The sequence below is a fragment of a genome, unplaced genomic scaffold (genome assembly GCF_019419815.1).
Source record: "Pyrus x bretschneideri cultivar Hongxiangsu unplaced genomic scaffold, Pyrus_bretschneideri_v1 Contig10, whole genome shotgun sequence".
In the NCBI taxonomy this organism is placed as follows: domain Eukaryota; kingdom Viridiplantae; phylum Streptophyta; class Magnoliopsida; order Rosales; family Rosaceae; genus Pyrus; species Pyrus x bretschneideri.
Genome location: NW_025999391.1, coordinates 5,840,998 through 5,855,559, shown reverse-complemented (window position 1 = coordinate 5,855,559; position 14,562 = coordinate 5,840,998). Strand labels below are relative to the sequence as shown.

Below are 14,562 nucleotides of genomic sequence, written 5' to 3'. Positions count from 1 at the left end.
CCAACAGAATGCTGTAAATTATAAATCAAATTAAGCCAAGATCATTAAACTTCATGATTTCCGCATATGCATTAGATGCGGAAATACAATAAATAACGAAGCGTATCTTGATTCATGATGGCAAACGATATGAGATCCCAATCGGTTTCGATCAGCAGAGAAAATAATTGTTCTCTCTCTTGCCTAATCGTGTTTTATGTCAAGGGATATTGGATGGATGGATATATATATATATATATTCAATTACCACTCATCACGGTCATAAGATAGGAAACCAATTATCATTGTTTGACCAATATGATTGCTTCCGAAACAATATTCATTAAATCGAATATATCACACATGGACTATTTCATATGGGTCACCATAGAATATTCAAATATTCTTACATTCTCCCACATCTTAGACATGGTCTCTTATGCTTGCTCATCCAAGTCTGAACACCATTGGCTGCAAATAGGTTTTTCGTGTTAAGCCTAATCTTGATGGCTCTATTGAAAGGTATAAAGCTCATCTTGTGGCCAAACAATTTCATCAACAGCCAAGTATTGACTATGGTGAGAAATTTAGCTCTGTTGTTAAACCTACTATTATTTGCACGGTTACCTCAATTTGGCTATTTCTCGGGATTTGTCGTTACGTTAGTTGGAAGTCAAAAATGCATTTCTTCATAGGGTTGCTTCAGGAAGATGTCTACATTTCTCAGCCCCTGGCTTTGTTGACCATGCTCGTCCTTATCATGTCAACCACCTTCCCAAATCTCTCATGGTCTCAAACAGGCTCCCGTGTTGGTTCAACTAGATCAGTTATTTCCTCTTGTCCATTAGATTTACTTAGAGTTACACTAACTCATCTCTTTCTATATTTCAATGTCTCACTCACATTATATATTTGCTCATTTATGAGGATGATATTGTCGTCACTAATAACTCTCTAGATCTTGTTACTCAATTTGTTGATCTTCATGGCAAGCAATTCAACATTAAATATTTAGGCCCCTCATATTTTATGGGGTTAGAGGTTACTTGTGACTCCATTGGCCTACGTGTTCATCAACTTAATTATGCTTAGATCTTTCTTACGAAATTTTATATGGTTTCTCATAAGTCAGCCTTGACCCCTCTTGCTACCAAGGTTGCTTTCACTGCTACAAATGACTTTCTGCTCACTTTTGCCACTACTTTTGTGAGTTGGTTGGCTATCTGTAGTATCTTACTTTCACTCATCCTGAAATTTCCTTCACTGTCAACATTGTTGCTCAGTATATGACTTCTCCTCGTACTACTCACATGATAGCTGCTACGTGGATTCTCTATTGTGTTAAAGTTACTTTAGACTTCGATATTCATTTGCATCCTCAAACTACTTTTGCTGCTCTATCTACTTATTCTGATGTTGATTGGGCGAGTTATCAGGATACTAGACGCCCCACTACTGGCTATCTTATTTATCTGGGTTCTAATCTTATATCCTGGTTCTCTGAAAAGCAACCCACTATTTATGAGTGTGAGTATCGCTCTCTTACTCATGAGTGTGCTGAAACCATTTGGATTCGCTTGTCCACTCCTATTTGACTGCATTACGATTATTTGAGAATAACATATCGCGCTACTAACCCAGTTTATTATGCCCTCACACGTCAGATATAACTTGATTATCATGTTGTTTGTGAAAAAGTTGTGCGGGGAGGGGGAAGAAGGTGTGTGTTAGACTAGATGTAATTAATCTGAAATCATATCAGTAATCGTAATATGTGTTATAGGAATGTAATTTCCAATTGTATTTAATGTAGAATTCCTATCTAAACAAGGATAAATATAACCCTATATATTGTTATATTTTCACACATCAACACAAAGAGTCATATTTCTACACTACCATTTGTCACATAATGACATTTAAATCCCCAACGGTTATGGCCCCCCAAGCTTCCTAATCTTCTACCACTTCATACAATATCATGCAAATCCTGATAGAAATTTGCCCCATTTTAAGCTAATTGGCCCCCATTAAATTCTGGGTGGTTAATAACCTTTGACTTTCTTTCCAAATTTAGCCCATTTATACATTATTCCTTTGCAAATTATAATAAACAAGTTATTCAATGAAAAAATAGGTTACTGCAAGTTCAAGTGGCTCTCTATCACAGTGGTGGAAAGAAGTATTGTCCTTGCACCGTGGCGTTCGTTCAAACTCCGTTGGCTTCCTAATTTAACAAATTTATCGTTTGACAAAAAAATAATAATAAAATAAAATAAAAGGTTACAACTGACAAATAATAGATTTTTCATATTTTTATTTGGGTAATACTAGGGGGACCAAAATGTTAAATTAAATTTTGTAACAGAATGATGTGGTTGTTGATGATTGGATTATTACTTAAGTATTGATTAACATGTTATTTTCTATTGGTAATACATCATTTGATTTGTAAATTTGATTTAAAAATTTGGTCTACCTAGCATTACCTCTTTTATTTGGTTGAATATTGTGGAAGTTAAATAATCTCTCATCCCCCTCCTCCTCTATAACATCCCACATTGCTCAGGGAAGTGGATTATATATGCCTTATATGTATATTTCCATCTCTACCTAGCATGAAGCCTTTTGGGAGCTCACTGGCTTTGGAGTTCATTGGAGCTCCGAAGTTAAGCGAGTTTGCGCGTGAGCAATCCCAGGATGGGTGACCCACTGAGAAGTTCTCGTGTGAGTTCCCAGAAATAAAACCATGAGGGCGTGTTGGGGGCCCAAAGTGGACAACATCGTGCTACGGTGGAGTCGAGCCCGGGATGTGGTGGGGGCTCGGGCCAGGATGTGACAATTTAGTATCAGAGCCAATCTCTAGCTAAGTGTGCCGACGAAGACGTCGGGCCCCTAAAGGGGGTGGATTGTAACTTTCCACATCGCCTAAGGGAGTGGATCCTCTATGCCTTATATGTATATTTCCATCTCTACCTAGCACGAGGCCTTTTGTGAGTTCACTGGCTTCGGAGTTCAATGGAACTCCGAAGTTAAGCGAGTTCATGCGAGAGCAATCCCAGGATGGGTGACCTACTGGGAAGTTCTCATGTGAGTTTCTAGAAACAAAACCATGAGGGCGTGTTGGGGGCCCAAAGTGGACAATATCGTGCTACGATGAAGTCAAGCTTGGGATGTGGTGGTGGCCCGGGCCAGGATTTGACATTCCCCCTCCCCCACAAACTTTGTATCCTAGCTCGACATGCTCTTGATTTGTCATATGAGCAATGCGGTTTAAAAGGCCCACCATGCAGAGAACACGACAAGGTCTTTTAGGCATGTTAGTCATTTGATATCATTACAAAAGTAAAAGATGAAATATAATTTCAATTTCAACAAGGCCAATGTGATATTAATAAAAACCGTAGCCCAACCTTCTTGCTACCAAAAACTTTTTGCGATGAGTTGAATCAAATGGTGGCACAATTTTGGTGGGGAAAGGAACAAGGGAAGCGATGGATACATTAGATTCAGTGAAAAAATTTATGTAAACCAAAGGGAGAGGGTGGTATTGGCTTTAAGGATATCTATGCCTTTAATCTAGCTTGCTTGGCAAAGCAAGGGTGGTGGTTGATCCATGAACAATCCTCTCTGGCATCCCAAATTTTTAAAGCCAAGTATTATCCACAAATTGATTTTCTTTAGGCATCGGTGAAAGCAAATTCATCTTATGGTTGAAGAAGTATAGTGAAAGCTCGCAAAGTAATTAGGGCTGGAGCTTGATGGAGAGTGGGAGATGAAGCATCTACTAAAATATAGGGGGATAGTTAGTTACCGAGGAAAAGTTTCTTCAAAGCGCTCAGTCCTATACCGGTAGGGATGGATCGGTCAGACACGATGTCTAAGTTGATCTCACAAGAAGAGGGCGTTAGTTGGAATTTGGACATTATAAATGAGTTATTTTGGGAACATGAAGCTTACTTGATTCAAAGTATTCCCCTTAGTACACGGAAACCACCAAACCAGTTGATTTAGAATGCAGAGCTGAATGGAAAATTTACAACCAAGAGTGCATATTATCTTTCAAGATTCATGGGTGATGTGCATGGTTAAGTAAGTAGCGGATCCTCAATTACCGTATAAATTAATTTTCTATGAAAGGCCTTGTGGAGGGCTCGAGTACCTGAGAAAGTGAAGATTTGTGTTTGGCGGATTTGTTGGAATGCTTTACCAACCTGTAATAACCTGAGAAAAAAGAAAATCACCATGGATGATGTGTGCATGTTTTGTAATGGAGAAAATGAAACTTTGGTGGATTTGATAGGAAATTGTCTGAGAGCAACGTCGGTGTGGTTGTCTTGTCCGTTAAGGCTACGAAGCCGGACAAACTCAATGGAGAGTATGATGGATTGGATAGCTAAACTTGCAGGTGAGTTGTCCAGAGATAGTTTCGATTTATTCCTTATTCTTCTTTGGAGTATGTGGAAAGAAAGGAACTCGAACTAATGGAACTAATTTGTCGGGCAATTAGTTGGATGAAAGAATTCCAACACTAGCATGGGACAAATGAAAAACATAGCTGTAAAGTTTCTAAAAAATGGAAGAAGCCGAGAGAAGGATGGTACAAGTGTAATTTTGATGCGGCTTAGGATGAAAATAAAAGTATTGGTCACGGTTGGGGTGGTGATTCGGAACAATAGGGGTGATTTTGTGGCGGCCTTGGCAAAATGTTATTTCTTCCCCTCTGCTAGCCGAGACTATGGCAGCTAGGGATGCTGCTTGGTTGGTTAAGGAGAAGCATTCACAGGCCTTGGTTTTCGAAGGGGATGCGTTACTTGTGATGGCAGCTCTTCAACTAGATAGTCAACAGGATCACTCGTCGTTCAAAAATATTCTAAATGATTCAGGCATTGCCCCAATGGAAAGTTAGTTTTGGCGGTAGAGAGACGAATAAAGTGGCGCATAAATTAGCACGAATGAGTTTTAGTTGTGATAATCCTATTCTTTGGTTTGAAGAACCTCCTGATGTAATTGTGGATCTTCTCTTTGAGGATAATATTTCCTAATTTGTTTGGTGCGAGACACTTTTTTTCCTTTCGATTGGGTTGAAGTTCGTGACAAGGTTTTATCGAGGCCCATTGTATGCACCCTATCCTCATATTTCTATCATTAATGAATATCATATTTTTTTTCTCAAAAACAAGCCCAATGTGTTACTACTTTTATGGTATCCTCATTAAGTGAAAAGAAAGATTGACGCTAAGCTTTAATTATAATCAATGAAACGTTAAGATATAACATGACTACTGCTGGTCATCTAGGCAGTGCAATTTAATGTTCACCAAGCCGAGAACACGAAAATGTCTTTTAGGCATGTTAGCCATTTGTTATCACTACAGAATTAGAAGAAGAAATTCAGTTTAAATTTGAAGAAGATCTTTACTCCATTAGGTTATGGTATCCTCATTAAGTGGAAAGTGAAAGACCGACGAACGAATCTTTAATTATAATCAATGCCCACTCAATTTACGGCATGACTACCATTTGTCATTTAGGTAGTGAGATTTAAAATGTCCACCATGCCGAGAACACAGTAAGGTCATTTACTCATGTTAGCCATTTGTTACCACAACAAAATTAGAAAATGAAATCTAGTTTAAATTTGAACGAAATCTATCTGCCATTAGGTTATTGTATTCTCATTAAGTGAAAAGTGAAAGATCAAGTCCTAATTTTTAAGGCTTTTTAACTAAAATGGTCCTTGAGGTTTGCCTAACTCTTCACTTTGGTCTTTGAGATTTGAAATCAATAGAAGTGGTCCCTGAGATTGTCCACCATCAATCATTTTGGTCATTTGGTGAAAAATTATGTTAAATAAGGATCAAAATGACAAAATGACCCTCAATACAATAAACAATAGCCAAAATGATTTAACAAAAATTGAGGGTATTTTTATCATTTTATTTTTATTTTATGGAGATTTTTGTGGAATGATCAAAATGATTGAGTGTGGACAAACTCGGGGACCAATTATATTGATTTCAAATCTCAAAGACTAAAGTGAGGAGTTATGCAAATCTCAGGGAACATTTTGGCTAAAAAGCCAATCTTTAATTATAATCAATGCCTAGTCAAGTTACGGCATGACTACCATTTGTCATTTAGGCATTGAGATTTAGAATGCCCGCCATGCCGAGAACACGGTAAGGTCTTTTAGGCCTATTAGCCATTTGTTATACTACATAACTAGAAGAAGAAATGCAGTTTAAATTTGAACAAAATCTATACACCATTAGGTTCTGGTATCCTCATTAGAGCAACTTCACCCCTAAAAAATGAATTGGCTCACCCAAATGAATAGTAATTGACCCTAATGAACAGTAATTAGCCAAGTGCATCTCCACTCCTAAAACTAAATAGCTTAGTCAATTTTTTTTAAAATATTATTAATATTTTATTATAAAATAATAACAAATAATAATTTGATTTTTAATCTATGACATTTTCTTTATTTATAAAAAAATATTATTAAATTTTGACATTTTATTTATTTATTTATTTTTAAAATTTTTATGGCCGAAAAATCTGGACCGTTGATCTGAAAATCGAACGGTCCAGATTGTGCTACGTCAGTAGCCGTTAATTTTGAATTTCAAATTTTTTTAGCATTGGAAATCCAACAGACATTGAGGCAGCACGTATCCCCACGCCATAATCCCATAATGCGCATGCACGATGGGCCCCACCTTTGCGACGTTGTCAGCAACTCATGCCCACGTGCGCGTATTTTCCACGCGCCTAGCTCAAAAAAAGGGTTTCACGTGGCTGACGTCAACTATACGTCATACAACCCGGTTTCTTGCTCAGTCCATTATGTGCTGGGCTCAAAGCTGCCCTCCACTTTGGGCCAGCCTATTGGGTGGGGTGGAGTGGGTTTTTTGGGGGGCGAGGGCTGGAGGGGAAGGGTGTGGAGCGTTGATATATAACTAATGGAATGTTTAGAGTAGCCTCATTTCCCAATAAAATGATCTTGTCAGTATTGGTATAAATGACATTTCTCTCATGTTCGGCTATAGTAGTAACTCCGGAATCTAAAGCCACTTGGTATTCCAATCCAGTTCCAACAATGCACTTTTCAGACCGAGAAAACGAAACTGCTTGACGTTGCATATTAGAACTCATTAAAGCCCAATTCGCATCATTATGCTCAATAAAAGGAATTAAGGAAGCTCTAATAGAAAAATATTGGAAGGGAAAAATACTTCGAAGATGAACCTGTTCCCATTCAATAGTCAGGAATTCTTGACGGTATCAAGCTGGAACAACTTGTTCTTCCTGAATACCTCGATTCAATGCCAAAGAATTTCATGTCGCTACCATGTAGTATTCATATTTACTTGGTGATAAATAAAGCATCCTTTTTTATCTCTCAAAAATTTCATAAAACGGACTTTCTAGAGATCCTCAATAACCAATCTTCGCATGAATTGCTAAGGATCCAATAACACTACTAGAAATTTGGCTATAAGCCACTCTTTTCATTCGGTGGCTATTGTCAAGTGTTGCCACTCATATTGGTGGCAAACCTGTATGGCCACTAAGCACCCACTAAACTAGAGAGTGTGGCCTATGTAGAGGACTCTATTGTTACAATAGCTACCAATATTACATTGGTGGGTATGTGAATAGTACAACATTTTTATATTTTATAATTATTTCTAAATTTCAAAGCATGTCATTGTCTCTCTTATTAGTGGCTAGGTTTGAGACTAACATTGGTGGCTTTTATACTCATACACCCACCAATCCTATGTGTCTCTATTAGGATTAGTGGCTTTTAAAGTTAGGCACCAACACTGGTGTGAATCTATAGCATTCCAAATGTCCGGTAGGTTGGAATTGTATTACATGCATTTTAGTAATAGCTATGTACTCTATTAAAACTCAGCTTCTTAATATAGAATTGGCAAGAAATTTAAATTTTCAAAAGGATTCACATTGACAACCAACCACACTTTATATCCCCATACATTTATCAATAACAAGGTTTGTCTCTATTAAAGACACCATATTACATTCAAGTCTGTTGTCCAACACATCCAAGTACCCAAGGATGATGACATTACATTTTGTTTCACCTATGTACCTATGCACATCCACCAACAACAAACTGAACAAACAACTCCACCCACTTGGATCTATGCCTTCCCTATGGCATTTGTATATATACATGAAGCAAAATTCACAAAAACGTATCACAGTTAGCTTATCACTTACTGAAGCCAGTGACATTCACCATGCATGGACGATACCCAAGCTCATCATCTGTGCCATTATTCTGTACCACAACAAAACCCTCATCTTCAACTTCTCCACTTGCTTGGATCTCCATACCATTCCCTTGTTCAATTCTATTGACACAAACTTGAGGCACATCAATGTGATTTGGTTCCACCATGCCTCTATCAGCAGCCCTCTTCAGCGCGAACATAATTTCAGCCCTCATTTCACGCTTCATATTCTCCACTTCCAATTCCACCTGTCTATTGTGTGCCACCATTGACTCGGCATATTCTTTCCTCAATTGTGCAACCACATTTGCTGCCTCAATCCTTTGCCTTTCTTCTCTCTCACTTGCCTCCATCTTAAGTTTCTCAATTTCAAAGTTAGCAGCTTTTCTTTGCTCCTCATACGATGCTTTAATTGCTTCAACCTCTCTACAAATTCCCCTTTTCTCAGTTATAATACCTGGCACATCAGACCACACAACCCCTGTCCCAAACCCTCTTACACGGTTGTCTCTCTCAGGCCCCAATACATTAGCGTACACAATATGCCGAACCTCATCAGTTATGATCTCATTCCTATCCTCGTACAACTTCAGGTTTGTATTGAATTCATCCTGCAAGTTGTTTCCAAAATTAATTACCAATGTATTTGCACTGTATATACATTTGAAAGCCTTCTAAATCAAAGATATTCCAACCATGTTTCTCAAAAAAACTAGTACTATTAGTTATTGTTCTGTTCTTCAGACTACAGTGCCTACCAATAAACTCATATGCATCAGAATCTTTCATTACTTCACTGTATTCACTAATGCAAGCTGCTGTTGCCTTATGCTCTTTGTTTCACTGACATTAAATAGCACATAATCTAATACGCCTGATTGTTCACATTCCACAAACCTTTTATATATCTCACCTACAGATAAATTGTAGCAGCCGGTAATTGATGGCATACTTACAATTATTGCAGCTGATCGAGCATCCACTGGTTCCCCATTCTTCCGAGTATGTGTTAGCGTAAAGAATGTGATGCGGTCTGGTTTGCTTCCATTCGCTTGTTCCTGTTAACAGAAATTGTCAAACAACTAATTGACGAGTAATTTCATAACATTGTTTTCGACCGGCACCTTCATTCCATGTGCACTAACATGTAGTTAAGTTACCATAACACAGAACTCACGGCAGAGCCTTACATGTTCGTGTCTGAATTGCGCAAAAGACTTGGTTCCAGTCGTGTGATTTATTTGTAGCGCTTTCCTGTTCTTTCTACATGATGTAGCACGCTTCTACAGATGCCAAGTTTAGCATGCATTATTAGGGCTATGTGAAAGGAAATTCATCCTAATTTCCAATACATACAATCCATACATTTATCATCCACATTATGTCATAACTAAAGAAAGCATATATGGTGCATAAAAAAGGAAGAACTTTGATCATTGTGTGTACTACCTGAGCATCTACAGTGTCCCATAGTTGTACTAACAATTTCCATTGGCCTTGGTTGACACGGCCATCATGACAATGGAACCTCTCCGCTAACGGTGAGTGCAGGCATGGCGTATAGTATGCCTTCTTCAGGTTTGCCTTGTAATCCTTCCATCTATCATTCAACTTCTTCTCACAAACCCGCCGAATTTTGGGCTCCAATTCGAGTGTTATACCATCTGTCCAATCAAGAGTCCCCTGCCCATGTACATATACATGATGTTGTTAATTATGCACCATCATTTAATACATGAATTATGAATTTGTATAGTGAACCCGTAATACCCATCCAGTAGGTTTCAAATATTTGTGTAATCGTACAAATTAAATTTACAACAGACAAAGTTAAAAGAAGCCTCATTGCGCATCACCAATCTGCATAGATGCTGCCTTTTAGTGGTGTATAATGTGCTATAGACCCTATTGTAATTGTCTATGGAGCCTCTTACGACATAATTGGTGCATCTCATTTCAAATATATCACAATGAACCCCAATTTATTGTACTGCTACTTTCTAAGTCACCAACTGCAAAATAATTGACATGGCCAATTATTTGTTAAACTTGTGTATGGATAACAGCAGTTCAGGTCAAAGTAGGTTTCGAATGCATTAATCATAATTAAAAGCCTAAGGCTTCAACCCTGCTTGTTGAGTAAGTCAATAATAGGCCATGTGATGCCATTATGTGGTTTTTTTTTTTCCAGGGTTACAACTAAAAAGCAATGAAATAACTAGCTATATATATAGGAAAACCAACCAACCATTAATGCCTTTACTGTTGATTTACCTTAATCCTCTGCCAAGCACGATCCATGTTTGAAGCCCTGTAGAAATGCCTCCAATCAACTACATTAATTGGAAAATATGATGCTTCTTGAGCTAGCATTCCTAAGAACCTAGAAAATCTAGCAACGGTATGAGGAGGCTCTACCGGCTGCCCTTGCTCATTAAATTTCATCAGCTCCTTTGTACCATTTGGTGCCCATCGTGGCCTATTTATTCCCCTACTCGCCTGCACTGAACGGGTTATACGTTGACGTTCATCCACGATGCCTTCGACATTATTTGGAATTGTGAATTGCTGTATGTGGTCATGTTCCATCAGGTTGAATGCCAATGGTTGAGTTTCGATGCCTTCGTCAATCGACATTGATGCAACTGAGTTATTCTTGCTGACCCACAGCACCTTCGTAATAACTTTTCATGTAAACACAACACAAGAGTGTTTAATTAACATTTGTAAACAAAAGCATTTCAATTTAACACCTCAATTAATTTCCTAGTAAGAAGAGAAGAGTGGTAGATACCTGCTGCAATGGCTTTAATGTAACCTCTGTGCCTGAAGATAATTTCTTCTTTGAGTTGATAACTTGATGCATCTAAACAGCTAAAGTGAATAAAGTTAATTAAATGAATCCACACACGTTTCCTATTTGAGAGCAGCAAATTGAAAATTTGGCAGATACTTAACTTGAGCGGGAAATCCTCCCGCCCAGTAATCCCTAGGAAAACAATTATTTAATTCATACACACTTATGGAGGTCAGCAGGTAGCCACAAAAAATGGCCAGGTGTTGCTATTACCAAATAAAATAATTGGCAACCCATTAAATAATTGATCAGTCTGTGAGGTGGCAGATGGTTGATGAGATTGGCATATGCATTGTGTGGTCAAATTTGAGTGCTTTTGTAAGAAGAATCCCGGAACTATTAATTTTCCACACCCTAATTAAATGTTAATCCACTAAGTGGGTGTGAACTTACAATTAAGTGCCCTGCCCTCCATTCTAATCTCAATTATAAATATCAACCTTGAAGAGGTTTTTGGACGTACAGCAGTTTCAACTTCGTCTGAAATTTACACCTAATCACCAATGTCGCCTTTATTCCCAAATGCTCGCAGACAGCTATTTTGTAACAGAAGTGAAGACCTTTTTCCTACAGTGGATCATGAAGTGCTTAGTCCCACGATGCGTGCCCCAACCAATAACATTGCAACCCCAGTTCCCACCCAAGAAAACCTTGTCCCTGTGCTCACTGCCAATCATGAAGATCCTGATTTTTGGCGTTACCTAGAAGCTAACTTTCACATTCAATTCGAGTACGACCAAAACCCCACACTGGATTCAGGTGCTAACCAGCAGTTCAAATCCCCTGCAAAGACAACTACTGCTTCGGGTGAATGGAACGACTTCTCGCATGGCTCTAACATGCCTGTTTACCCTCCTCAATCACCCAATCCCTTGATCAATATTTATTGTCCTCGTTATGATGAGGCAGCGAAAAATGTGATCTTGAAAGATGAGCACTTTCCATCTGATCTTCCAGGTTTCGGTGTGAATGTGATTCCTCCCTGGTCCAACGAAATCGGCTACATGAAGCATGGTAGCAGTGGAAAACATCCTTGCATCAATGGTGATATTGACAAATTAATGAGTAGTGGAAAGCAACCTTCCATCAGTGGTGACACAGTGAAAATAATATCATCTTTTTTCCCGGGTGATTCATACCGCTTTGATCCTATTGAGATTTGCAATGCTGTACATTTCGATTCTGATTCTGATTGTACCAGTACTGCGAGGACTCGTCATCCTCAAAAAAGGTACAAGGCAGTTAAGGAGTGTGCTGCGTGCGAATATGTAGGTGGTCAAGAACATTGTGATTGGATGAATCGTGCTACAGGTCAAGCAAAACAGGAAGTCATCCCCAAAGATATGCAGAATGCAAAATCACCATCCGATGATGCTTATGGTAAGAAGAGTTGAACCTGTTTGGGAATGGATGTTATATTATGCTATTAGTATTCACGTATGTCTAGTGCAATGCAAGATATCAACCTTTACAAAACAAATCTCTAGTCTTTTGCTCTATGTAAACATTCATACTCAGATTGTACCTCCGTACAAGATATGGATGTTTATCTTATGAACCTATGCAGTTGGTAACTATATAGACCGTTATGTTATTTTTGTTTCTGTATGGATGGTTTCTGGAATCAATATCATGTATGACTACTCTATGTATTTTGCAATTATAATAATGTGTAGTAGTTTGATTTATACGTATTCAGCTACAGTTGCGCTCATTAAATAGCATGACAGAAAAACAAAGAAATCTGAAGACAAAATATATAGTGAAGTAATGCTTACATCTTCCAGAGCAGATGAATGGTTAGAAACTTCAAAGTTTAGAGGAGAAAACGTTGGTTGCGAATTTCCTTCAAGATCCCCAGCTATACCATGTAGAGCTTTAATAGTAGAACCAAACATGTTTTTAAGCTTTCCTAATCTTCCTCGTAGTTCTTCAATAGCTTTCAAAATTAAGCCAAATTAATAATGAAGTTGTATATAGACTGACAATTCAATCTCAGGAATGCATGCAAAGACAATCATCTTCTTATCTAGACCTTACCTCCGCCATCGTTGATACAAAGGACTGCATGTCCTCTTCCATATATTTTAATTGCTGCTCCTGTTGTGTCACTGCAAATGCCACAATGTTATGCAAGACTTCAAGGTGCTGAGTTAATGTGGACTGAAATTTCTTGACTAGTATCCGGTTTTCATCTTCAATTTTGTCATTCCACTCTACAAAACCATCCATGGTCATAATCATAAATAACCCGAAGTTGTGAGGGAGATCTGATGCAGCATTCTCTAGCTCTGCTCTAATTAGCTCAAATGCACGCCCAACGAGTGATTTCTCTAAAGTTAACAATGGAATAATAGTAAGAAAAGGGCATTTAAATGTACCTTCCAGCTTTAAATTAATATATGCATAAATATAAACATGAACTAGTGTAGAATAATCCCGAATGTCGACTGTATAACTTTAAAGTAAGATGAAATGGAGAGAATCTATCTATGGTCTAAAAATGCAGATGGTGGCACGACAATTTGTTTTAGCAGCCAACTTTGCTCACCCAATTGGAGGAGATTGACTATCAGAAATTCCTTCTCTTTCATGGTCGCATTTGCTTGTCAACGCTTGTCGTCAAGATTATATAGTTCATGTCCAGTTTCCTCAAGCATTATCTGAATATAAAGTGTTTAATTATCTCAGAACAAGAGCAGAATGAACAAAATGAGACTCTGTAAGTCCATATTACAAATGTATTACCTCAGTTTTTCCAAGTTTATCATTCAATTGTACAACCAAAAGTTGTTGACAACTGTAAAGTTCCTGAAGCTCCAGCAATTGCTGCTCTTAGGCCAACGTAACGTTTATATTAGTTCCCACCTTGTAGTCAATATTATTCAAAACGAAAGGAATGAAATCTTGACGGAGATACCTTGTCTTTTGAATCATAATAAAGTTCAATCCGCTCTATCTTTTCAGCCATTGCATACAGTAAATAAAGAGTTAATGAAGTTAATAACCAGTCAATTGTGAATGTAGGAAAAGCAGTCCATAATTCATTTAAATGACAAGAATAAGACCTTCTTCTCTGCTTCTTCACTAACATAACGATCTCATGGTATATATATTCCATTCTTCTCTCCGGCAGCATATACCTCTGCATGAACATAAGAAACATGTCATACAATTTAGCTTGCAGCACAGTAACACTAAAGAATCATTAAATAACCTGTGAAACAAAAAAAAAATCTCTGGACAGAGAGATTGAGAGCACATCAACGCTGGAATCAGTTAACAACCTTGCTTGAACATACGATCAATCTCAGAATACAAATCGTTGATCAAAGCAGACTTCATCATTTTTTGATTGACCTGAAACATTAACCAACAACAAACCATAACAAGGGTTAGAATGAAAGACATTTGAACTATATAATTTGTGAGAACAGGGATGGTGCAAACTTTTCA

The 14,562-nt window shown here is 37.9% G+C and overlaps 2 protein-coding genes across 2 annotated transcripts; one reads left to right on the top strand and one right to left on the bottom strand.

The window, feature by feature from the left end:
• Window positions 1-658: 658 nt before the first annotated feature.
• Window positions 659-1,574, top strand: LOC125480423 (uncharacterized mitochondrial protein AtMg00810-like). The gene is made up of 2 exons (XM_048591282.1): window positions 659-805; window positions 1,209-1,574. The coding sequence occupies exons 1-2, from the start codon at window positions 659-661 to the stop codon at window positions 1,572-1,574; spliced, it is 513 nt and encodes a 170-aa protein (XP_048447239.1).
• Window positions 1,575-8,099: 6,525 nt separating this feature from the next.
• Window positions 8,100-10,886, bottom strand: LOC108865627. Its single transcript, XM_048591277.1, has 4 exons — window positions 10,524-10,886; window positions 9,699-9,932; window positions 9,206-9,307; window positions 8,100-8,860 (listed from the first exon to the last, which is right to left on the bottom strand). The coding sequence occupies exons 1-4, from the start codon at window positions 10,884-10,886 to the stop codon at window positions 8,228-8,230; spliced, it is 1,332 nt and encodes a 443-aa protein (XP_048447234.1). The 3' UTR covers window positions 8,100-8,227.
• Window positions 10,887-14,562: the final 3,676 nt, after the last annotated feature.

Bases quoted from the DNA above. Each gene is read 5' to 3' on its own strand.
- LOC108865627 (XM_048591277.1), bottom strand. From the start codon at position 10,886: ATGTCGATTGACGAAGGCATCGAAACTCAACCATTGGCATTCAACCTG. The intron at 9,933-10,523 runs GTAAATCAACAG...GTACATGGGCAG, and splicing joins GTGCTTGGCAGAGGATTAAG to GGGACTCTTGATTGGACAGA. The intron at 9,308-9,698 runs GTAGTACACACA...TTCTGTTAACAG, and splicing joins GGGACACTGTAGATGCTCAG to GAACAAGCGAATGGAAGCAA.
- LOC125480423 (XM_048591282.1), top strand. From the start codon at position 659: ATGCATTTCTTCATAGGGTTGCTTCAGGAAGATGTCTACATTTCTCAG. The intron at 806-1,208 runs GTTATTTCCTCT...GGCTATCTGTAG, and splicing joins GTGTTGGTTCAACTAGATCA to TATCTTACTTTCACTCATCC.